The sequence below is a fragment of the Ceratotherium simum genome, chromosome 24 (genome assembly GCF_057802395.1).
Source record: "Ceratotherium simum simum isolate JZ-2026a chromosome 24, ASM5780239v1, whole genome shotgun sequence".
NCBI lineage: Eukaryota > Metazoa > Chordata > Mammalia > Perissodactyla > Rhinocerotidae > Ceratotherium > Ceratotherium simum.
Window position 1 is genome coordinate 35,252,490 of NC_141923.1, and position 22,900 is coordinate 35,275,389.

Genomic DNA, 22,900 nt, shown 5'->3' on the forward strand with positions numbered 1-22,900 from the left:
GGCTGGCAGCTGAGGGAGGGCTTAGGCAGTGGCACAAAGGCTTGGCACTTGCTCTTTGGCAGCATGGGCTGGGGGTTGACCAGCAGGCTCCTCGTGCAGGTGATGGACTTGGGTTCTGGCTTGTGACATCAAGACTTTGTGCTTGGTGGTACCAACTGAAGTTGACTAGAGCCAGTGGCAGAGTGGGGAGGACTTCTATGGGTTGAGCACAGGTCATGGGTGGCAGTCCAGTGCCTCAAGAGGTAGCCAGGCCAGGTTATAAGGGGCTCTGTCTGCTGAACTGCACATGTGGAATATTTTTACCCTGAGGAGCTGCTGAAGAATTTTAAACAAGCGTAACATGATCAGATTTGCATTTTTCAAAGCTTGGTGTAGCTGCAAAGTAGAGAATAGTTTGACAGAATCAAGGAGACCAATTGGGAAGCTATTGCAAAGGCTCTAACAACCAACGATGAGGGCCCTCTCTGAGACAGGGCTGAAAAGAGAGGTGGGGACATTTAAAGAGGCATTTAGGAGATGGAATGGACAGGAAATGGTGAGTGATAGGCTGTGACAGGTAAGGGAGAGGAAAGAGTTTTGGGTGATTCCTTGATCTCTCACTTGGGTAACAGAGTAAATGTCAATGCTATACACCAAGCTCAAGACAAAGAGGAGGAAGAGGGATTCAGGCATTTCATTTTTCTTTCTCTGTTCCAGTGTGCCAGAGGAGAATCCAGGACAAGCAGAAGGTAAAGTTGAGTCGCATTCCCTGTGACTGTGTATACGCTCAAGTAGGCTCTACCTTCAGCGTATCAGCTGCACTGATTCCCTCAGTGCAATTCAATCCAACTTGGCCAAAGAAGATTCTGGCGTTTCTCTCAAGCTCTTTCCCTTAAAGTTTATCATCATATTAACCTATCATACTGGTCCATTAGCTTCCAGCATTGAGAAGGCCAGCAACCAGAGAATTTGGTCCTTAACTTTTAGTAGGTTATTGCTCTTTCCCCCAACCCCTAGGTTTCCCATCACCACCATCCTACCTCCAATGCTCTCTCCTTCCCCCTAGGTAATCACTAGTAATAGTTTGGCCTCTATCCTTCTACAGCAGTTAGTTTTTATTTTATTTTTTTTTTGTGGGGAAGATCAGCCCTGTGCTAACATCTGCCAATCCTCCTCTTTTTTTGCTGAGGAAGACTGGCCCTGAGCTAACATCCGTGCCCATCTTCCTCCACTTTATATGGGACGCCGCCACAGCATGGCCTGACAAGCAGTGCATCGGTGCACGCCCGGGATCCAAACCGGCGAACCCTGGGCCGCCGCAGCGAACGTGCACACTTAACCGCTTGCGCCACCAGGCCGGCCCCAGCAGTTAGTTTTTAGAGTAGCCAATGGCTCAGCCCTCCATTTGAGAAGCATATACCTTTCAGGGTTTCTTTTGTGAAGCAACAGGGTTGTATGACAAACACTGTAACACTCATCCCAGGTCTTCCCTGGGGAAGAAAGTTTGGGGTACCCAATGTGATCTCCTAAAGGAAATGAAAGGGACCAGGGAGAGAGAGAGGGCCCTAAGCTAGCAGGCAGGGATCTGCCTGCAGCTCTCACTAGCTCACTGGACTGGATAGACTGGACTGCCGGCCAGTGACTGACACGTGAATGGCATTTCTCTCCTCAGCACCAGACAGCTCCAAGAGTGAAAGCCCTCCATTCTCATCTGTGGTGAGAGTCCCCAAGCCAGCTGAGGTGGAATGGATTTTGGATCTGAATGAGGAGGAAAATGAGCTGGTGCGGAGTGAATTTTACTATGAGCAGGTAATGGTAATGAAATTTGAAGTCTTTTGATGTGTAGTATAGTGTTTGAGTTTCTTTATGATATGCAGTAGTATGGCAGGAAATTCAGAGAAAAGTGAACACAGCCTGGCCTTGGCTTGCTTTCAGTTGCAATCATATGGCAGCTAAGACGAGTAAAGCCCGTTAAGGCAGAAAATAAGGAGCATCTTGGGAAAGCACTAGAGAAGATCAGGAAAGGCTTCATGGAAGAGGTAACATGTAAGATGAGCCTTGGAAGAGTGGTAGAATTTTGGCAAGCAGAAATTTGGGGATTGTGAGGGGAGTGAGAATAGGGGAAAGACAAAGAATGCAAAACTAAAATATTTGAGCAAGGCACAGTGTCACATATTGCAGGACATGATTAGGGAATTGGAAATGGTTTAATCTGGAGGGAACATAGGGTGTTAATAGAGAAGTAGTAAAACGTAGGCTGTTAATGTATAGGGCCTTGAATTCTGCAGTAAGGAATATGTTCTCCTTAGGCATCAGGGACCATGAAAGGTTTCAGAGTGTGCTTTTGGAATATTAATTTAGCAGCAGTGTGTCCAGTGGCTTGAAGCCAAGACTTCTCCAGGTGGTCAGCTAAGCAAGGTGACAGTCATAGTCCAAGCCAGCAATAAGGAGGACCTGCGCTAGTGGGACAGTAGACTGGAGAAAGGAGGGGACATATCTACGTTCCCAAGAAGTAGGTAACACATGGACACAGCTGCCTTCTTCCCAGTAAGGTGACAAAACCTAGCAGCCAGAGCTTTGGTCGTGCTACTTGAGACATCTGAACTTTGTTTAGTTCCTCTTCTGCTTTGCTGTGGAATTCTGGCTTCTTCCTCCAGTGTTTTTCAAGCTTTGTGAAATGGGAAGAATTCCTGCCATCCCACTACATTGGAAGACTGCTTTGGCCCCTGGACTCACTGTATTTCTCTCTTCTTCCACCCTGGCTAGGCCCCCAACGCCTCCTTGTGCATCGCCATCATGAATCTGCACCGGGACTGCACTTCCTGTGGCCACCAGCTGATTGAGCACTGCTGCAGGCTGTCCCAGGGCCTCACCAACCCCGAGGTGGATGCGGGGCTGCTCACAGACATTATGAAGCAGCTGCTCTTCAGTGCCAAGATGATGTTCGTCAAGGCCGGCCAGAGCCAGGACCTCGCTCTTTGTGACAGGTAAGTGGAAATGAGTCTCTGATCTTTTACATGGTGGTCATTTCTGTCATTCATTTTTTTGACCACACCATGAGTTTTTGCCTCACTATCCTCTCTGACAAGACATGCTGAAATGTTTTGCATCTCAGTTTGATGTTGATGAAATGCTGTTACCAGATCACAAATGGTCTTCCTCACCCTACCTTGACAGCCTGTGTCCTTCTCCTTCCATGAGTGGATCCTCAAAGCTGAGTATTCTCTAGCTATACCCAGTCAGAAAGAAAGTAAAAACTTTAGTTAATTTATAATTAAAATAAATTTAGGAGACCACGTTTAGTCTCTGTGGAACTTTCTGGCTTTTAAAGAAATTTGTCCTTTTAAAGAAATGTCCTTTTAAAGAAAAATGTGCAGTGCTTAGCCTTGACCAAAACTCTACCCCAGTCTTGACCAAATTCAGACTGTGGCCTCAGGGTCTGGGGACTGGTCTGCGGACTGGTCTATCCCTGTGTCACAGGCAGGCGTCTGAGTCATAAAGAAGTATCTGTGGAAAAGGTATGATTCAGCCTCAGATCCCTGCATAACCTGCTCAGCCTCCATTCATTAACACAATGAAAGCTCTTAATTCCTGGCTTATCCACCTAGATGTGTGACTCATGGTGTGTATTCCCGGCACTCAGTCCTAGCCACGTTAGGGAGCAGAGAGCATCATTTTCTTTGCAGTGTAGGTGCCTCAGGTGCTTACTCAGAGTACTTACCTACCAGCTCACCAGAGAGCAGTGAATCCCAGCGTCACCGCTTCCTAGCTCTGAAGCCTTGGACAAGTCTGTTAACCTTCTGGACCTCAGTTTTCTATAAAATGAGGATGATAATAATAATTATAGGGCCATTATGTGGATAAAATGAGAGTATCCCTGTAAAGAGCTAAGAACTGAGCCTGGTGCATACTGTGTACTCCAAAAATGTTAGTTAGTTTTATTATTTTTATTAACAAAAACCAGAAGATTGAGAAAGGCAGAGGAGTTCGGACAGAAAGTGGAAGGAGTTAATATAAAGGAGTTAATTTCACTTTTATATTCAGAAGCAGTAGACGCTACATCATTTTTCAAGTTGATAAATAAAGAAATAGATAGCTAATATGTTAAGTAAAGTGTTTTAAATAACCATGAAAAGAAAGAAAAATCTACCAAGTTACCAGAAATGGAAGAAAGGAGGAGAAAAAAACAGAAACCACTCCAGATAATAAAAGGTAGAAAACAAAGTAAACATGAAAGAAGCTTTAAGGCAATAATAAAAATATATCTAAATATATCTCAAATACCAGTAATGTATGTGAGATAAAATTTTATTAAAAGAAAAAGAGGGGCCGGCCCCGTGGCGTAGCGGTTAAGTGCGCACGCTCCGCTTCTGGCAGCCCAGGTTCGGATCCCGGGCACGCACCGCTGCACCGCTTGTCAGGCCGTGCTGTGACGGCATCCCACATAAAGTGGAGGAAGATGGGCACGGATGTTAGCTCAGGGCCAGTCTTCCTCAGCAAAAAGAGGAGGATTGGCATGGATGTTAGCTCAGGGCTGATCTTCCTCGCAAAAAAGAAAAAGAAAAAGATACTCAGATTGGGAGGAAAAACAAATTTAATAACAAGTCCTGAACTTCCTTCAGAATCTCATGTGGATGGGGAACTATCTGCTTTAGGCTGAGGGCAGCAGAAATTACGGCAGTCCTCGCTTCAGGACGATTCTCGGCCACCCCAGGGTGCCATGGGCTCCTCTGACAGTTTACAGCAGTGGTTCCAGATTATGCATTCCTTCTCCCCCAGCCTGGATTCAGATAGACCCACTCTAGAGAAGCACCACCTATGTGCTCCTTTGCTGATGGGAGGGGCTTCATCTCGCATGTGTGTTTAGAATTCCTGGTTTACAGAGTATTTGTCTACTGTTTTGAACTCATACCTCCTTGTGATAGACATTTAAATAAATGAATGAATGAATGTTGAAAAACAAAACTCACACCACCTATTTCAAATCTTTCATTTTCCAAATGTATAAATACATTATGATACTGAATTTGCTTTTACACATACTATACTCTCCCTTACCCCATCCCCACTAGGTTGAGAATCACTGATGTACCAAATCCCTTCCAGTGGACAAGTCAGGATCCGCACGGTTTTTTGCTAGAATTATGATACAAGATTCAAGAACCTGGAGTGTAGGCCTGTTTGAGGCAGCACTGGACAGAATGATCCAGCTCTCTGGGCCATCTGTCATTGTAAGGTTTTTGCAGCCATCAGGTGCCAGGAGTAAGATCAAAGGCAGCAGGCCTCGTGGGCTGTGACAAGAGCCTATTCTTAGCCCAGGGAGAGGATGTCAAGTCCAAGAGACTAGAATCAAAGTGAAGGGCCAGCATGTCCCTGCCCGGCAACACCTCCAGGGCATAGTAGTGATGTGACCTCTGTACTGAGCAGGAGTGCAGGCCATGGATGTAGTCTCTGTGCTTTCTCTCAAGCAAGCAAGGTTCAAAAGGACCAAAACGCAAACAGATAACTTGTGAGCCTCCAACATTCAATGTAAAAGCCTTGCTTCACATAGAAGTCCTGAGCATCCCCACCTGCGTGTTAATATCTAACATTTGATGCATGCCTATAAAGTTCCAGACACTGTCCTAAGCCCTTTTACTTGGGTTATTTCATTTTATCCTTAAAACTCCCTGTTGTTATATCCATTTTACGGTTGAGTAAATTGAGGCAGAGAAAGGTTAACTAACCCGCCCGAGGTCACAGAGCTGCTAAGTTAGGGAGTTGGGATTCAGAGTCTGACTCCAGAGTCTTCTCTCTTAGTGTCTACATGCCTCTCACTTCTCATTGTCACATTTCATGTTGGACATGAAATAGAAAACCTTTAAGCAGCAACTATTCTAGGTAAGACTGTGGAGCCTCATTGCCTTGCCCTTTTCCTCCCTGCAGCTACATCAGCAAGGTAGATGTCCTGAATATTTTAGTTGCTGCTGCCTATCGGCATGTGCCATCCCTGGATCAGATCTTGCAGCCAGCTGCAGTAACCAGGCTAAGGAACCAGCTTTTGGAAGCTGAATACTACCAACTGGGTGTTGAGGTGAGGCAAAGACAAAGCTTACTTCTGCCCAACTGAAATGAGTTGCCTTTGCCTAGCCTTGCAAACAGGGATTGCCATCTCTCAGTTGTCCTTGGCTGTGGGGAAGTGTTAAGTGCATGACCAGTTTTCCCAGGTGGGAGTAAGGGCAGGTGCAGCGGGGGAGGAGTGATTGGCAACAAGGGGTTAGAATAGGTCCCTGGGACTCTCAGGCCTTAATGTAGGTGCCTCTCACTAAAGATTCTTCCTCCAGGTCTCTACAAAGATGGGGCTTGATACCACTGGGGCATGGCATGCTTGGGGCATGGCCTGCCTCAAAGCTGGGAACCTCACTGCCGCACGGGAGAAGTTCAGTCGCTGTCTTAAGCCCCCTTTTGACCTCAATCAGCTGAGTCATGGCTCAAGACTGGTACAGGATGTGGTTGAGTACCTGGAGTCCACAGCGAGGCCACTGCTGTCCTTGGTAAGAGCACAGCAGGCGGAGGGGCGGCTCAGGGAGGAGGCCCAGAGCAGGAATGACCTGGGGAGAGGATCAGCTTCCGCTCAGCTGAGAGGGGCGGTCCTGGCTCAGAGCTGCCACATTTGACTTTTGTTCTTTCCATTATATATAGTTAGATAAGTAACTATATATGGTTAGATTAGTAATACAGAGTCAAATTTTTAAAAAGCAAACTACAGAAAACTACTTTTTAAATGATAAAAATCATGTATAATCCCATACCCAGACTTAAGTAGTATATAGATTTTGGTGAATTTATGTCACATTTTTTAATGAAATTGGTTTTATATAGTATTACAATGTATAGAATTATATGTGTAATATATTCTATATATTAGTAATTAAATATAAGTTCTACATATTATAATACTGCCTGTTTTTCTACCTTAAAACTGTATTGTGAGCATTTTCCCACATTGTTAAATATTCTTTGAAAGCAATATTTTCAGAGGCTGCTGAGATCTTACTGAGTTGCATTTTGCCCTCACACTCTCTCCTTTCCTGTCAGCAAGATGATGATTATTTTGCCACCTTGAAAGAACTGGAATCTACCCTTCGGACCCAGAGCCTGTCTCTGGAGGTGATTCCTGAAGGGAAGATCATGAACAACACCTACTACCAAGAATGCCTCTTCTACCTGCATAACTATAGCACCCACCTGGCCATCATCAGCTTCTACGTGAGGCACAGCTGCCTGCGGGAAGCCTTGCTGCACCTCCTCAACAAGGTAGGACACGCAAATACAGCTCTCCAAGGGCGGGGCCTGCTTTGCCCACCTAGGTTGGCCCACTCCGCTTTAAAGGTGGTGATAATCCCCCTTGAACTTAACCCGGTGTTGAGCTATGAGATCATCTCTGGCAGAGTCAGGTCAAAATGGAAAATTCTGTCTACACAAGTCACAATTTGGTGAGTGTGCTGCAATAAGTCTTAACCTGGATCCCAAATTAACCTTCTGACTGGCAATGACAAATTTCTTCCCTTCTCCCAAAACCTAGAGCAGAATCAAATAGTAGTTGAGAGCATGGTCTCTGGAATGAGATGCTTGGTATAAGAGGTGTGACCTTGGGAAAATTGCTTAACCTCTCTCTGTTTCCACACACTTCCCACCTGCCCTAGGGCTGTGTCCCACTGCTGACCCAGCTGCTCGTCCACTCAGAGTTGTTACCACAAGGGCCAGGAAGCACCCATGGCATAGATCCTGTATTTGGGCCTCAAATATCTAATAAAAGGAGAATGTGCTCTCCTTTTTCCCTCTGACATCCTCTGCCCTCCTTCCACAGGAGCAAAGGCACCACTGAAGTGGACTATTTCTTTGGAGCCAAAGTCAGGACTCTGTTTCACCATGACCTTTTGGCATTCCCTCTTTTATCTGAATGTTCCATGAAAACTTCCTGGGGAGTTGGCTGATTCGCACCAAATTTCTTATAAAATTAAAGGAGCCCAAGGTGTACTTTAATTTCAAAATGGCAGCCAGTGAACGTTTACAAATAGACATCTTCTAGGGTTGCTCCACAGAATCATGGAAACCACACCCTTACAGGACAGTGAAAGAAAAATGTCTTCACAGCTGCCTTAGCTACTGACTGTGTGTCTTTGCTACTAACCAGGTCTCAAGAATAATGTAAAAGTTATATTATTTGGAATTTAATTGCTAACTTTTTTCCTTTTCCTTGCTTTCCAAATGAGTTTTGAGGTCAAGCTGCTTCTCCCAAGCACAAATTGAGCATGGAAATCACCCAGTTCTGTTTCTTCCAACTGATGCCTAGTCCAGAGAGTTAAGCTGCTTACTTACTTATCTTGGTATAAGCTGATCACAGCATTGCCCCTGTTTACATTTGTCAGAGCTAGGAAAGAAGCCTTCTTTTTATCCCCTGTAATGGCAATTGCCCTTGAACTGAAATCTCTTACCTTAATTCTCAAGCAGGTAGGGAACAACAGAAAAAAACATTGTGAAAACTATGACTGAATGCCTAGAACATGGTATTCTGTTGCTAGCCTTATTCCCTGCTCTTTCAGCCCGTTAACTACCACACTGCCCCAGAGTGATCTTTCTAAAACATAACACATGTTGTTTATGGCATTCATAATGCATGTTGTTTCTCTGTAAAAGGCCTTCAGTAGGTCCCCATGGCCACAGGATGAAGTCCCCATTCCTTAGCATACAGGACCCACCAGGATCAGGGCCCCTTATTTCTCCAGTTTAATTTCACAAATCCTGTCTATACCTTATATTCCAGACTTACCGAATTACTTATGTTTTCCTGATTGTTCCATGCACTTTCTTACCTCCATGAGCCTGCCTGGGCTGTTCCCCTACCTAGAATGCCCTGCCTCTCCTTGTTTTCTTAGAAAACTCCTATTGGTCCATTCAGACCCTCTCTGTCGAGCGTTCTCAGAACACACAAGCAACGTTAATGACCTCTTCCTTTTTCACCGCATTGTACTAGGACATAGCTCTGTTATTGCATTTGTCCCCCTGGACTGCAGCTATTTGTTTACAGTTGTGTCTTTCTTTCTGGACCAAGAAGGCCTGTATTTTACTTTTCTTTTCTTTTTTTTTTTTTAAAGATTTTATTTATTTATTTTTTCCCCCCAAAGCCCCAGCAGATAGTTGTATGTCATAGCTGCACATCCTTCCAGTTGCTGTATATGGGACTCGGCCTCAGGATGGACGGAGAAGTGGTGCCTCGGTGCGCACCCGGGATCCGAACCCGGGCCGCCAGCATCGGAGCGCGCGCACTTAACCACCAAGCCACGGGGCCGGCCCTTAAGATGTTGCTCTTTTGAGGAATTCCACCTTTCCTATGGAGCTTCCTGCTTCTTAAAGTCTATCCTACAAATTTTAGGTTAGATCTGGGTTTCTCAGTTAGGAACAGCCAGAATCAGGAAAGGAGTCCTCGCCCACTGTGGATGTTCTCAGAGCCCAGGTCTTCTCTACTTCTAAACAGCATGTGCCCAGTGCTACAAGGCTGGCATGGTTACACTACCCTGAGTTTATAGCCACCCTTTTCTCTCCTCCATTAGTTACTCGTAGTCTAAAGTCTGAAAGCCCAAATGATTTTCTTTTCTATGAGTATGGGATGGTGGTTTATGACTCAGGGTCTCCGAACCACAGATGAGCTTCAGAAGCAAGGGGATTAGTACGTGTGGCACTTTTGACTGTTTGCCTTGCTCTGCTCCAGGAGAGTCCTCCAGAAGTCTTCATAGAAGGCATTTTCCAGCCAAGCTATAAAAGTGGGAAGCTACACACCTTGGAAAACTTGCTGGAATCCATTGATCCCACTTTGGAGAGCTGGGGAAAGTACTTGATTGCTGCCTGCCAACATTTACAGAAGAAGAACTACTACCACGTTCTATACGAGCTGCAGCAGTTTATGAAGGTAATAGCAGCCCCCTCCTGCCTTCTACCTCTGTCACTGACCCCCTGCCATTTGGGGAATCTGCATAAGATGAGGGAACAAGACTGCCCTTTGGTCCTGGCCTTGCTATTTAACCCAGCCTAGAGCAAATCCATGTTGCTCTCTAGCATTGTTAAATAATATGAGGATTTCCATCCTCATCCCAGAGGCAAACTTTAATCCTATCAGTAATGGCATTCTTCAGAATTTAAGGAATATAAAGGTAAAAAAGAGGTATGTGGCAGTTTCAAGATAAGCATGAGGCATGAATGCAGAATTCATAAGGAATGATGGAGAAGCGTTTTTAGAAAAGATGCATGAAGGGAGAGGTAACAGGTTTCTCCCAATCTGTCTGAGGGTTGCCAATGCTAAATCACAGAGAAATTGAATTACTTAATGCCAAAGTAAGAGTGAAGCCAAGTTAAATGTAGAATCTGAAGTATCCTTTTTAAGATCTCTTCTGTGGTGGAATAATGTCCTGCCTAAGAGCTCAGCCAGTCGGTTCCCTTTAGGATCTCTTGGGCCTAGGAGTAACTGATACAAAATCGTTGTACAGCTGCTGATGGGAGTGGGTGCTGGCAACCAGGCTCCATGGCCAGGAATTAGATCAGAATTCTCACACTCCTACCCTCCAGCTTCCCTGGTCTCCTTTGACCTGAACATTCATTTTCCTCTTCTAGGACCAAGTCCGGGCTGCCATGACCTGTATTTGGTTCTTCACTCACAAAGCAAAGACATATACGGAACTAGGAGAGAAGCTCTCGTGGCTGCTTAAGGCCAAGGACCACCTGAAGATCTACCTCCAAGAAGCCTCCCACGGCACTAGAAGGAAGAAAACCACCTTCTTCCGAAAGAAGATGACCACAGCTGATGTGTCAAGGTAGCTCGGGGTTCAGGGAACACTTAGGGTGGGGCAGAAGGGCTGGAACTGAGTGTCTGTCTGTTGGTGATAAAGCTGCTCTCCCGCATCCCTGAATCATTCCTGGATGGCAGTGTCTCAAGGAATTTGTGGGAGAAGAGGAGAGGGGGGAGGATTGGGATAACATGTTACAGTCAAACTAAACTCCGAACCCCTTATAACAGGCAGAGGAGGTCCTGTGTTATCTGGCCTCTGCCCACATCTCCATCTTTATCTCATGCTACTCTCTTCTTCCTTGCTGAGCACCAGTCACACTGGCCTCCTGAGGGTTCCTCAACACACCAAGTTCTTCCCTCCTCTCAGCCTTTAGGCTTGCCAATCCCTCTGCTTAGAACATAACATCTAAAGTAAATGCTCCACCACTACCATTTGCTGTCTTCATAGGCCCGATCGCTAGATATTTTTTATGAGTTTGTTCCTGGTTCATCTCTACTGTAGCTTATGAACTGTGTGAGGGCAGGGTTCACGTCTCTCGTGACCTCTGTTGTTGTTAGCAGGACATAGATGCTCTGTAAATACTTACTGATTCAAGGACAGGACCTTATCCAGCTCCATGGAGCATCTTAACTATTATGAGTTTGTACCGGGCACCGCTAGACTACCCGTTTTTGCCTTATCATAACTGCTCAGAGGGTATTTTGGATCACTTTTCCCTCCGCATCATGTCTTTTGCCTTTTCCGTTGCCATCTTATTGTGATTTCTCAGTCGCTCGGCCCTAGTCCCTCCTGAAGCCCCTCAGGAGGTTAGATGGTGCATCTCCTGTCACCGTAGGCACATGAACACACTTCAGCTACAGATGGAAGTGACCAGGTTCTTACATCGGTGTGAAAGCGCTGGGACTTCTCAAATCTCCACCTTGCCTCTGCCAACCCTGTTTGGAAATAACCATATGAAAATGGATGTTGCCTGCAAGGTACATACAATGTTTCAGACCTCTAGCGGACTGGACTGTTCCTCTCTTTCAGGACCCTCATCACAATTGTAGTCGTTTAGTCATTATTTCAGTTCTTTGTTTGATGGCTGCGTCCCCACTAGAATGTGAGCCACGAGGGCTGGAGATCAAGTCCATTTGATTACTTTTGTATCCCTGGTGCCTGGCACTTCATGGAGTCTGAACAAATATTTGTTGAATAAATGGGGGCCCTCATTCTTGATTGAGGACCTACTCCAGTAATTGTTGCTTCTCTAAGCCTATTTCCCTCTCCTTTTCAGGTGATGCTAGGAGGGAAAAATGTAGAAGATGGTTTTGGAATTGCATTCCGTGTTCTGCAGGTATGACTGGGATGACTCAAGATTATGCTGAAGGTGATCAGCACCTGGTCACAGTTCCAGGGGAGATTATTCTTAAGAAACCCTGTATCCCAAGAAAATCAGATTTATGTGCATAAAGGATGAAATCAGGGAGGTGGCTATTACAGAACTGGGTCATATTCAAGACTCTAGGCCACTCTGCCAAAAGCCAAGTAACCAATGACAAATTCATCAACAGCTATCAGTCAATACCTGAAACCAGGTCTAGGACAGTTCCCCGCAGCTGTGTCCCTGCAGAGCCTCTGCTTGCCCTCGCAGGGCTGGAGGAGGTGGCTGGGGGTGAGGAGGGAGTGTTTTCTGTGCAGCAGGCTGGGCCGCTGGCAGCAAGGGCTGCCTCTCCATTCTCCGTCTGTCTAGTAGCTGGCTCAAGGAGTACATTTTCTGTTGCTTGTGATAAGAGGACATAGATGTGTCTGTGGTGCTGTAGCAGAGGCTGGAGCAGGGCACTGAAACCACAAGTGGCAGAGTCTCTCAAGACCAACCCCCACCACACAGTTACACACAGACCCCTTAAGGACTGTCACTCTCTGGGCAGGCAGGGTCTGGAACGCATACATGTCTCAAGGATCAATGGCTTCGTGAATGATCGGTCAGATTTCTTTCTTCCCACCCATTTTCACTTGGGCAAAGCTCTCCGTACACAGATATACCTGGTAGGCAGGGAGAGCAGCAGCTCCTCCCAGATCCTATAGCAAAGATGGTCCCAGACCAGGCTTTAAGTGTTTATCCGGTAGATTCCAGCACATCAGTCTTTTGGTGGATGGTCTGTTTCCAAAAACTAAGGCATCTCTTAACGGAGCACCAAGCGTCCCGGGCAGCCAATACCAGCTCCCAATATCCCTTTCCCAAGAGAAAGGTGACTCATTAGAGAGAGAATAAACTAGTCCTGGGAATTTTATTAGAATATTTTCAGAAAATGACATGGCAGCCAGCAGATCTACCATTTTAGATATTGAGGTTATGATTTTTATGGATGCTTCCTAAATGGCTGCCTAACTCCAAAGAGGAACTTTTTGCTTATGGTTTGTTTGTTATATGTATGTTTTCTGTTGTGACTGCAATCAATATGGCTTATCTACACCAAGTGTAGTGGGAGCTTTTTAAATGTTGTCTTCCTTCCTGGGGCAGATGTCCCCTGCCACCCTAAGCCCATCTCCCCATGTTCTGTTCTAGGACTTCCAGCTGGATGCTGCCATGACCTACTGCAGAGCTGCTCGGCAGTTGGTGGAGAGGGAGAAATACGGTGAGATCCGACAACTGCTCAAGTGTGTCAGTGAGTCAGGCATGGCAGCCAAAAGTGACGGGGACACCATCCTCCTCAACTGCTTGGAAGCATTCAAGAGAATTCCACCCCAGGTGTGCTGACTCCCATACCTCTCAGCTCCTCCATCCATTTCAGTGTCTTCACATCCCCCTCTTTATTTTTGTGTTCCCCATAATGTACCTGAAACTGCAATATTCCTTTATCTTTCTGATACCTCCATAACAATGGCCTCACTCTAATCAACCCTTCCCTGGAAAGAAAGTTCATGGTGATAACCTCTATACTGGAAGGTGCCCCTCAACATCCCGTTGTCTAATGTTGTTTGCACCTGGAAGTGTCTGTGGGCCGACGGAGTTGTTTCTCCCTGTGATTGTAGAGGAGGGCAGGGTGGTCCTGCAGATGGCCTTTGAAGCATGTTGCCTCTAAAAGTGTCCCCCTGTGGCTTCTTAGTGGGGTGAAGAGAGTCACATCCGTTCATGAAGGCCAAGGACAGGCCTCTTGGGAGCTGTTCTTCCTCCTCAAATTCCCAAGTTTAGTGTTATCACTAGATTTCCTTTGTTGCTCTTATAGCAGGAGTTAAGTTTATAAAGAAGAGTCGGGCAGGCATCCCCCTCTGGAGTCAGAACAGCTGGGCTGAGACTGTATTGGGCCCTGGCTGCTGCGCTGGGAGCTCTTCTCCCTCTCATGACTGCTGTGTTTCTGTTCTGCACAGGAGCTGGAGGGCCTGATCCAAGCGATACACAATGATGACAACAAGGTGAGCAGAGTTGTCTCCAAACTCCAGTGATACCCATGAAGAGCACCTTGGGCTTGCCTTGTCATCTTTATCCCTGGCTTCCCTGGCAGTTCCATACAACCTGTATCTCAGCTCTTTCTTATCCAGAGGTGGAGATGGGACCAGATGGGAGTGTAGAAGGGAGAAAATAGACAGGGTACATGTGAACATTGACTACATGAGCCTTTGCCTTCCCATTTCTTTGTCCCCAAGACAAACATGTCCTAGGCTGCTCTTGAATCTCATTTCCTGTGGAGGTCTTCTCTCAGAGAGCCCTTGGGAATCCCTCAGTGGGGATTCGGGTTGACTGAATCAACCAACCCTTTGACCCACAAATGCCCATTGTGTCTCATTCTCCAGAACAAGCCTCTCCCCTGAGGCCCATGAGCTCTTCCACGTGTGGGAGGAAGTCAGTGAACCTTTGTTTCACGTTGTCTTTGCCGGGGGTGCCAGCCAGAATGAAAGCTGCTGCCAGCTGCTCTCGTTTGTGGCTAACCACAGGCTCAGTCCACCTGCCATCTGGAGGAAAGCTCCTGGGCCGGGAGAGGCATGGGAAAACCAAGCCAGACTGCCCTGGCCACCGGAAGTGGAATGATCTGGCAGCTGAGTCCCTCATGAAGAAAACGAATGTGAGGCAAACAGTTTCTTACACACCACAGAGCTGCTCCCCATGGCAGGATTGCTAATCCTTGGACTGAATTTGCAGGCCATTCTTCAGTTAAGGAATTAGGGAGAACATGTTCTAAATATTTCTTCATTTATTTCTGCAACATCCTAATGAGATCCTATGGAAAGGATGGAATACTGAATTCTGAAATGTGGAGAATTACTTTTCTAGAACCAGAGTGAGAACCTGACAGCCAGACCAGATACCCAGGTTCCCTGATTCCCAGACTACAGTCCTTTTCCAAGCCTTCAGTGAGCCTCCTGCTCAACAGGACAGAGGGTTTGTCCATAGGAAAGACTTGCACTAAAATCTAGACAGTCATTACTACTTTTTCAAGTTTTTTCTCTCAGCAGCTATTCTAATGCACTTGAGTGATCTCAGGCCATGAGACCCTTGCCAAAACCCAGCTTCCTTCAGTTCTTAATCCAGACTTTCTGCCAAAATGCCCTCCTTCTCTAGGGAGGAATTTTGCCTGCCAACTTGTGATATATATTTAATGTCAGCAGGTGCTAAGTGGAGCAGAAGGCCTGGGTGAGAGCTAACGTCAGGACTCGATCACTTTTAGTGAGCTCAGAACACGCCCGACATCTTCTAGCTGTAGGAGATTATCTGTAATTGAGCTTAGGAATGGAAGACTGTAGTGACCAAAACAAAAAAGATGATGGAGCCCTGAAACAGGAAGGGAGAAGAGTCACCTCCAACCACCAAGAGGACTGTCACAGCAGAAAGGCAGCTGCTAGTGGAAGCTCCGCGGCAGCTCGTGAGGGCCTTGCTGTTCGCTGGCCCAGAACACTGGCTAGCCAGGGGGCTGGTGAGGTCGGGGCCAGGAAAGGAAGGGGCTCTCATCTCCACCACACTGAGGATTCATGAGACAGAGGGTGTCCAGAGGGTAGGAGAGACACCCCTCCACGCCCGAAACTGAGCCACCTCTGATCCAAACAAGTCACCCTGGAGTTAGACCTTTTCTAGTTGTGTGTATGCATTTTCTTCCCCAAGTTTCCTGTTAAAAGATTTTAAATTCAGCAGAATTGAAAACATAAAAGTAGAGAAGGGGGATCTGTGAGCCCATTGTAGGCATTGAATATGCATTCATTCACCCACTGAATGCATATTTGTTGAGAACCTACTACATGGTAGGCCCTGTGCTAGGCACCAGGAATGCAAGGGGTAGAAAAAGCAGACACTGTTCCTGCCCTCATGGAGCTTAAAGTCTAGTCGGGGAGACAGACATCAGTCAAGTAATCACCCAAATAACTATGAAAGCACAACTTGTGGCCAGTGACAGTGCTGACTCAGAAGCTGGGAGGAAGCTGGAGAGCTGGGATAGTGAGGAGGAGGGCCTCGGAGGGAGTGGCGAGTGGCCAGTGGCCAGTGGCCAGTGGCCAGCCTGCTTTCTTCTTTTTGAAGTTCTTAGCTTAATTGTAATGACTTTTTTTGTGTGTGAGGAAGATTAGCCCTGAGGTAACATCCGATACCATTCCTCCTCTTTTTGCTGAGGAAGGTTGGCCCCAGGCTAACATCCATGCCCAGCTTCCTCTATTTTTTTTTATCTTTTATTTATTTATTTTTTGTGAGGAAGATCAGCCCTGCGCTAACATCCATGCCAATCCTCCTCTTTTTGCTGTGGAAGACTGGCCCTGGGCTAACATCTGTGCCCATCTTCCTCCACTTTATATGGGATGCTGCCACAGCATGGCCTGACAAGCGGTGCCTCGGTGCGCGCCCGGGATCTGAACCCGGGCCGCCAGCAGCAGAGCACGTGCACTTAACCGCTACACCACGGTGCCGGCCCCCCATCTTCCTCTATTTTTATGTGGGACGCCGCCGCAGCATGGCTTGACAAGCAGTGCTTCAGTCCGTGCCCGGGATCCGAACCTGCAAACCCTGGGCCGCCAAAGCAGAGCATGTGAACTTAACTGCTATGCCACCAGGCTGGCCCCTGTAATAACTTTTTACTCTATAAAATAGCAATGTAATAGCTTAGGGCCAGAATATTTAAAGAGTTGCTATAATTAATAAAAGGCAAGAACCTAATTATTAATTTTGCAGGTGAGAAGTGAGACCTCATCTGCCCGAGCTCTCTGACGCAGCTCTGTGTGTTTGTTGGTGACTCATCAGTGATGGTTTCCTTTCCGCTGTCTCCTTTACCCCATTGCCAGGTTCAGGCCTACCTGACATGCTGCAAACTGCGTTCTGCCTACTTGATTGCCGTGAAGCAAGAACACTCACGGGCTACGGTCCTCGTCCAGCAGGTGCAGCAGGCCGCCAAGAGCAGCGGGGATGCAGTCGTGCAAGACATCTGTGCCCAGTGGCTTCTGACGAGCCGCAGCCGGGGTGCCCATGGCTCAGGCTCCAGGAAGTGACTGTGGGCCACGGGGCCTGTGGGACAGGAGTGATGGAGAGGCCCTCCACCTCTTTCCTGCTGTGCAGTGGGACTTCCCTGGCTGCCCCAGGCCGGAAAGAGCTGGATTGGACCCCACTTGCCATCTTGGGCAAGGACAGGACCTCTCACGCAAGTGCCATGTTTCTGTAAAATTGTGGAACCTGTGTGTGTTTGTCTGGAGATGGCCAGTTCTTTCTACCTCAGAGCGAGTGAGTGTGTGTGCACGCTCCTGTGCACTCATGTTTACACCCAAGCATTTCCGAACAAACGAAACTCTCCCCACCGTAAAGAGGCACTTTACTTTAGACTTCTGCCGTTCTGAAAACCTGCCCTGCGTTTTGGTTCTTAACCCGGGTCCTCCTGTTTGTACACAGCCCCTCCGTGTGGAGACACTCCAGTAGCTCCTCGCAGCTAGAAGGGTTTTATGGGGAATTGTACAGCAGCACCAAAAGCATTGCCTCTTTTCCCTTCCTTCCCTTCCCCAAATTCAGAGATGGCCTTGGGGCAAGTGCTACCTATGGATTAAAACTGTTCCAAGTATCTCCTCTCACAAGCACAAGGAGTTACCGTGAGTCTTCAGAAGGTCGTCTGAACAGAAGGGTCCTCAGGTGCCAGCATCTGAAAGCTGTGGGTGCACATACAAGTAATCAGGTCTGGAGCCCCACCCATGGGCAAGAGGGGCACCATCACATTCATCCAGCAGGGAGAGCAAGGCAAACTTCTCCGAACAGGAATGCAGGCCGCTGCCTGCAAGCACAGAGCCGGCCTTTTTGACTATCCCTGCTGCACAATGAGAGTATGGCCCCCTCTTTGAGAGTCTGGGGAGAGAAATAGTAGCCAGGATCCTAGGACTGAAAGGCTAGACTTTGCCTGTTTGAGTTACAGTCCTATTTGCGCCACTTAAATTGGTTAGGAACCACTTCCACATCTCTCCTGCTTCAGTCTTCAGGGCAGCAGGATGGATCTGCAGAGACCCAGGGTCATTGAGAAGGCAGTGCGCTGCTTTGTCATAACAGAGGGTCAAGGGTTGGCTTTGGAGGTTGGCCTGTGGACAAGAGTTAGGACAAGGGGGCAATGAATAGGTCCTGTGCAGTTGGTAGAAAACGAGGTGAAGTGCTCCTTTAATAAGCACTGGCTTGTTTTCCCACCGAGATGTGACGACGTTTTAGAAGGCATCCGTCATAGCCGGTGACTTGGATTTGCAAATAAGAGGCCTAGAGAAGCTCTGCAGCTCTGAGCCTCCCCGGCCGGAGCTCAGCCTGTGGATCTCACGTTTGCTGCTGAGACAAACAGGAACTGGAAGCTGAAGTATCCCTGGTGCTGAGAAACCCTGAAGCAGGTTTTTTGATAATAAAATAACTCTTATGGGCATCTGTCAGATGCAAAGTTTTGGTCCTGTTAGAGAGAGGAAAGACTGCAAAGAGAATACTAGATCCTTTTGGGGGGAATTTTGACAAGTGGCTTTTTCCTCTTTGTGTCATAGAATGCATCTGTCTCCCAGGAAACCTCATTCCCCAGCATCTGCTTGCCCTTCTGAGTCTGCCCTTTTTGCACTGAACATAAGCACTTTATATGAGTGGGTTGCACATCTTGCAGCCCTTAATTTGGGGAGTTAAGACGAGAATTTCCTGACTTTTTGCTCTACCTAGTTGAACTATAAAATAGACAACCATTGATTAGACTGACATAAGATGAGACTCAAGGCCTTTGAGCATCATGCTGTGGTCTCCAGCAAAAAACAAACTAATGCACGTGTTGAAGGGTTGAATATTTTACCACAAGCAATCCACAATAAAGTGTCTGTCCTACAAGTTTCTTGGCTTCGTGACTTCTTTGTGCTGTCTGGCTCTCACCCTTCCCTTCCTTTTTGCCTTGTTTTCTGTGTGGAGAGAAAAGGTGGATGGGCAAGATCAGATGGCCTTCAACTCTTCAAACTTCTCTAAATCATTCCCATCATAGCTAATGTCTCCTTGGTTAAGATTTATCTCAAGTTTCCTATGTGTTAAAAACTATTAATGTTCTCTCTACCACCAGGAAACTTATTGCTTTACTTTGGTCGGGGGTGGAGATAGGTTATACATTCATCAGGTACAGAAGGTAGATGAAAAGTCCCTCCCAGCCCTGTCCCCTCAGCGCAGTCCCACCCCAGAGGCCACCAGTGTTCCAGGTCTCTAGTGTATAGTTCCAAGCTATTTTATGCATAAACAAGCAGTAATGACTAAAATATTCCACCATGAAGATATGCCATAATTATTTAACAGTCTCTATTGATGGACATTTTAGGTGGTTGCCTTCTTTTGCCACTACAAATTATGCTGCAATGAATTGTCTTGTCCAGAATACCCTGGGTCAGAGGATACGTGCATTTGGTAAATATTGCCAGTTGCCTTCCAAAGAGGTCATAGCAATTAACTCTCCCACCAGCAGTGTAGGACAGTGCCTGCTGCCCCACACCCTGGCCCCAACAAGTTACCAAACTTTAGGTCTTTGCCAGTCTGATGGATGAAAAATGGCTCTCTGAAATTTTTTTGAAAGCAGTTTGTCATTTTTTTAACTCTATATATCTTTTTGATATCAACCAAACTGTGAATCTTTTTCTTTTTTTTTTTTTTTGTGAGGAAGATCAGCCCTGAGCTAACATCTGATGCCAATCCTCCTCTTTTTGCTGAGGAAGATTGGCCCTGAGCTAACATCCATGCCTGTCTTCTACTTTATATGGGACACCGCCACAGCATGGCTCGACAAGCAGTGCATCAGTGCACGCCCGGGATCCGAACCGGCGAACCCCAGGCTGCTGCAGCGGAGCACACGCACTTAACCGCTTGCGCCACCGGGCCAGCCCCAAAACTGAATCTTTGAAACCAGGTGTAGAGTCTTTGGGGAAAGTTGAACTCAATCTTGGCTTAAATTGTTTTCTTGCCACCCTCTTGGAGTGTGTGTTTGTACTATGATACTTGAACTGAGGACAGTGGCATTGCCACCATTATCTCCTTTCCCCAGAAACATGATCTCACCCAAGTTCTCATTTAAAAAAAGAAAAAAACTTCAAACACAACAAAAAAAAAGTACTTATGAAAATAGACCTGAAAACCACCTGGGGTGGATATGGCACAAAGATGTGTCACAACAAAGAAAATTGAAACACTGAATCTAAATCTAGAATAGAGTTTAGAAAAAAGAGATACTCCAAGTTTACCAGATATTTTTGGCTGAAGTTTAAGCAAAGTAGATTAAAGGCTCTTAGACTCTTTTCATACCCAAGCAACCAACTACCAATAGTCACAGTAACCTTGAAGGAAATGGCCTTTTCTTGGTCATCATCCTCTCTTCCACAGTGATAATGTTGACTGACCCATCTTTGAAACTTCCAATTCTGTAACAAATTCATTTAACATCTGATTACTGAATGGCTTCTTTGGTGGAGTGCTTTCCTGCTCCCTATTTCTTCATGTTGTTGTTTCTGCTTGGAACCCTTTCTTCACCACCTATACTACCCACCCTCCAGTCTACCATTGTCAAAACTCTTTCTCCAAGCCCATTTCGAGTGCCATCTCCTCTACAAATTATTTGTTTCTCTGGCTATCCTTCCTGTTCATCCCGCTTAAAGGCTGAAAATGTTCCAAGTTCTATCCATTCTCTCTTGACTTTCTCTCCCATACAACCCCGTAGCTTCAGCAATCATCTTGATTGGCTGAGTTCTAAACCAAATTTGTCCCCCTTAACTCTTTTCCACATCAGAACTCACTCACATGGCTGACCTGCACCTAAAAATATTTGCACATCCAAAATGGAACAAATCCTTTTCCGCAAACCTGATCTTCCTCCTTCAGTGAATATTATATTAATTCATGTTATTATTACTATTGTGCTTGCTGCCTGGGTTAGAAACTTCAGAGGTTCTCTGCCTTGACTATTTCTTCCCCTTCCTTATTCAACAACCATTCAAGTACCACACATACATCAAGCATATATCCAGTTGAAAGCCAAGTCCTATCATCCTACCTTCCCAGTAGAAAGAACCTGGTCCTTCTGATTCATCACCTTACTTCAGGTCCTTGTCACCTCTTCCATGACAGTTGCAGAAGCCTGTTTTCCTCACCTCAAATACCTATCCAAAAGTTGCACCTCCTACCAACTACATATTAATGAACAATACTTCTAGAAGAATAAAGAGTCTTCTCTATAATCTTGAGGTATGGAAAGTCTTTTCTAAGCAGGTACAAACCTCAGAATCCTAAATTAATCCAACTTAATTTTTTTATTGTTGTTAAAATATACACAGCATAAAATTTACTGTTTTAACCATTTTTAAGTGTACACTTTAGTGGCATTACATTGTTGTGCAATCATCACCATTCTCCATCTCTAGAACTTCTTCATCTTTCCAAACTGAAACTCTGTACCCATTAAACACTAACTCTCTATCCAGCCCATCCCGCTCCTAACCCCCTGGTAGCTACCGTTCTTTCTGTCTCTATGAATTTGACCTTTGTTTGTCATCTATGTTGTAGACATGTTTTTCTAGATTTTAATGGCTTTTTTATTTTGTTACAGGGTTTTTTAAAAAACACATAAGCAACAAAATTGACTACATAAAAATTGTCTTTCCATTATGCTGAGATAAGCCAGACACAAAAGGACAAATACTACATGATTCCACTTATATTAGGTACCTACTATCAGGACCTCAGGACCCACTTCAAATGGCACTTCTGCTGAAAAGCTTTTTTTTCCTGACTCTTCACTTCCTTCTCTGGCCCTCCCCAGTGGATGTAGGCTCTTACTCCCTTAACCCTTCTGTGTCACATAAAGCTCTCCTATTCCGCCCTCTTGACAAAAAAAGCCAATTTGTACTTATCGTTGGTTACCTCATAGACCATAAGATGCTTGAGGGCAAGGATCATCTCTTGCTCAACTTTGAGTCACCTGTAAATTATTTGTGCATTATTTACCAGTAAATAAAGATTTGTTGAATTAAAATGTGTAGAATTTAGCATGTCCTCAACCAGAAAGAGTGGAGAAAGTGAAACATTTTGAAGTTATCTAGTCAAGAGCCTTTTTCCATACTGTAAGCCTCTCAAGATCAAATGGCTGCCTCTTATTCATATTTATATCCCCTGGACTGATCTTGGCACATGATGGGCTCTCAATAAACTTTAGCTAAACTGTTGAATTGGACTGCATCAATGGGAATAGCTCATTTAAGGAACCCCTCCAATATAGAAGTCATTTCCTGACAGAGAAAAAAATTCTTTGTACAGAAAATGAGTAAGATTGAACATGTTTAAAGAAAAGCTGAAAAGATACTTTTCATCTCTATGTTGGTAATTTATTTTATTTTTTTGGTGAGGAAGATTAGCCCTGAGCTACTATCTGTTGCCAAACCTCCTCTTTTTGCTGAGGAAGATTGGCCCTGGGCTAACATCCATGCCCATCTTCCTCTACTTTATATGTGGGGTGCCACCACAGCATGACTTGACAAGCGGTGCATTGGTGCGTGCCTGGGATCCAAACATGCAAACCCTGGGCAGCTGAAGTGGAGCATGCGAACTTAACCACTATGCCACCAGGCCGGGCCCTCTGTGTTGGTATTTTAAGAACCTTAGAGCTGAGAAAAAATCCAGTACAGTAGTT

General features: G+C 45.9%; 1 protein-coding gene across 1 annotated transcript in view; it reads left to right on the forward strand.

The window, feature by feature from the left end:
* Nucleotides 1-19,077, forward strand: part of ZFYVE26 (zinc finger FYVE-type containing 26) — a 59,681-nt gene extending 40,604 nt beyond the window's left edge. Inside the window, exons 30-42 of the mRNA XM_004426272.3 lie at nt 697-728; nt 1,652-1,788; nt 2,746-2,966; nt 5,905-6,052; nt 6,303-6,512; nt 7,057-7,275; nt 9,731-9,928; nt 10,627-10,826; nt 11,638-11,779; nt 12,079-12,138; nt 13,351-13,533; nt 14,154-14,198; nt 17,043-19,077. Coding sequence (XP_004426329.1) covers nt 697-728; nt 1,652-1,788; nt 2,746-2,966; nt 5,905-6,052; nt 6,303-6,512; nt 7,057-7,275; nt 9,731-9,928; nt 10,627-10,826; nt 11,638-11,779; nt 12,079-12,138; nt 13,351-13,533; nt 14,154-14,198; nt 17,043-17,246 — 1,999 coding nt within the window. The 3' untranslated portion in view covers nt 17,247-19,077. The remainder of the gene's footprint in view (nt 1-696; nt 729-1,651; nt 1,789-2,745; nt 2,967-5,904; nt 6,053-6,302; nt 6,513-7,056; nt 7,276-9,730; nt 9,929-10,626; nt 10,827-11,637; nt 11,780-12,078; nt 12,139-13,350; nt 13,534-14,153; nt 14,199-17,042) is intronic.
* Nucleotides 19,078-22,900: the final 3,823 nt, after the last annotated feature.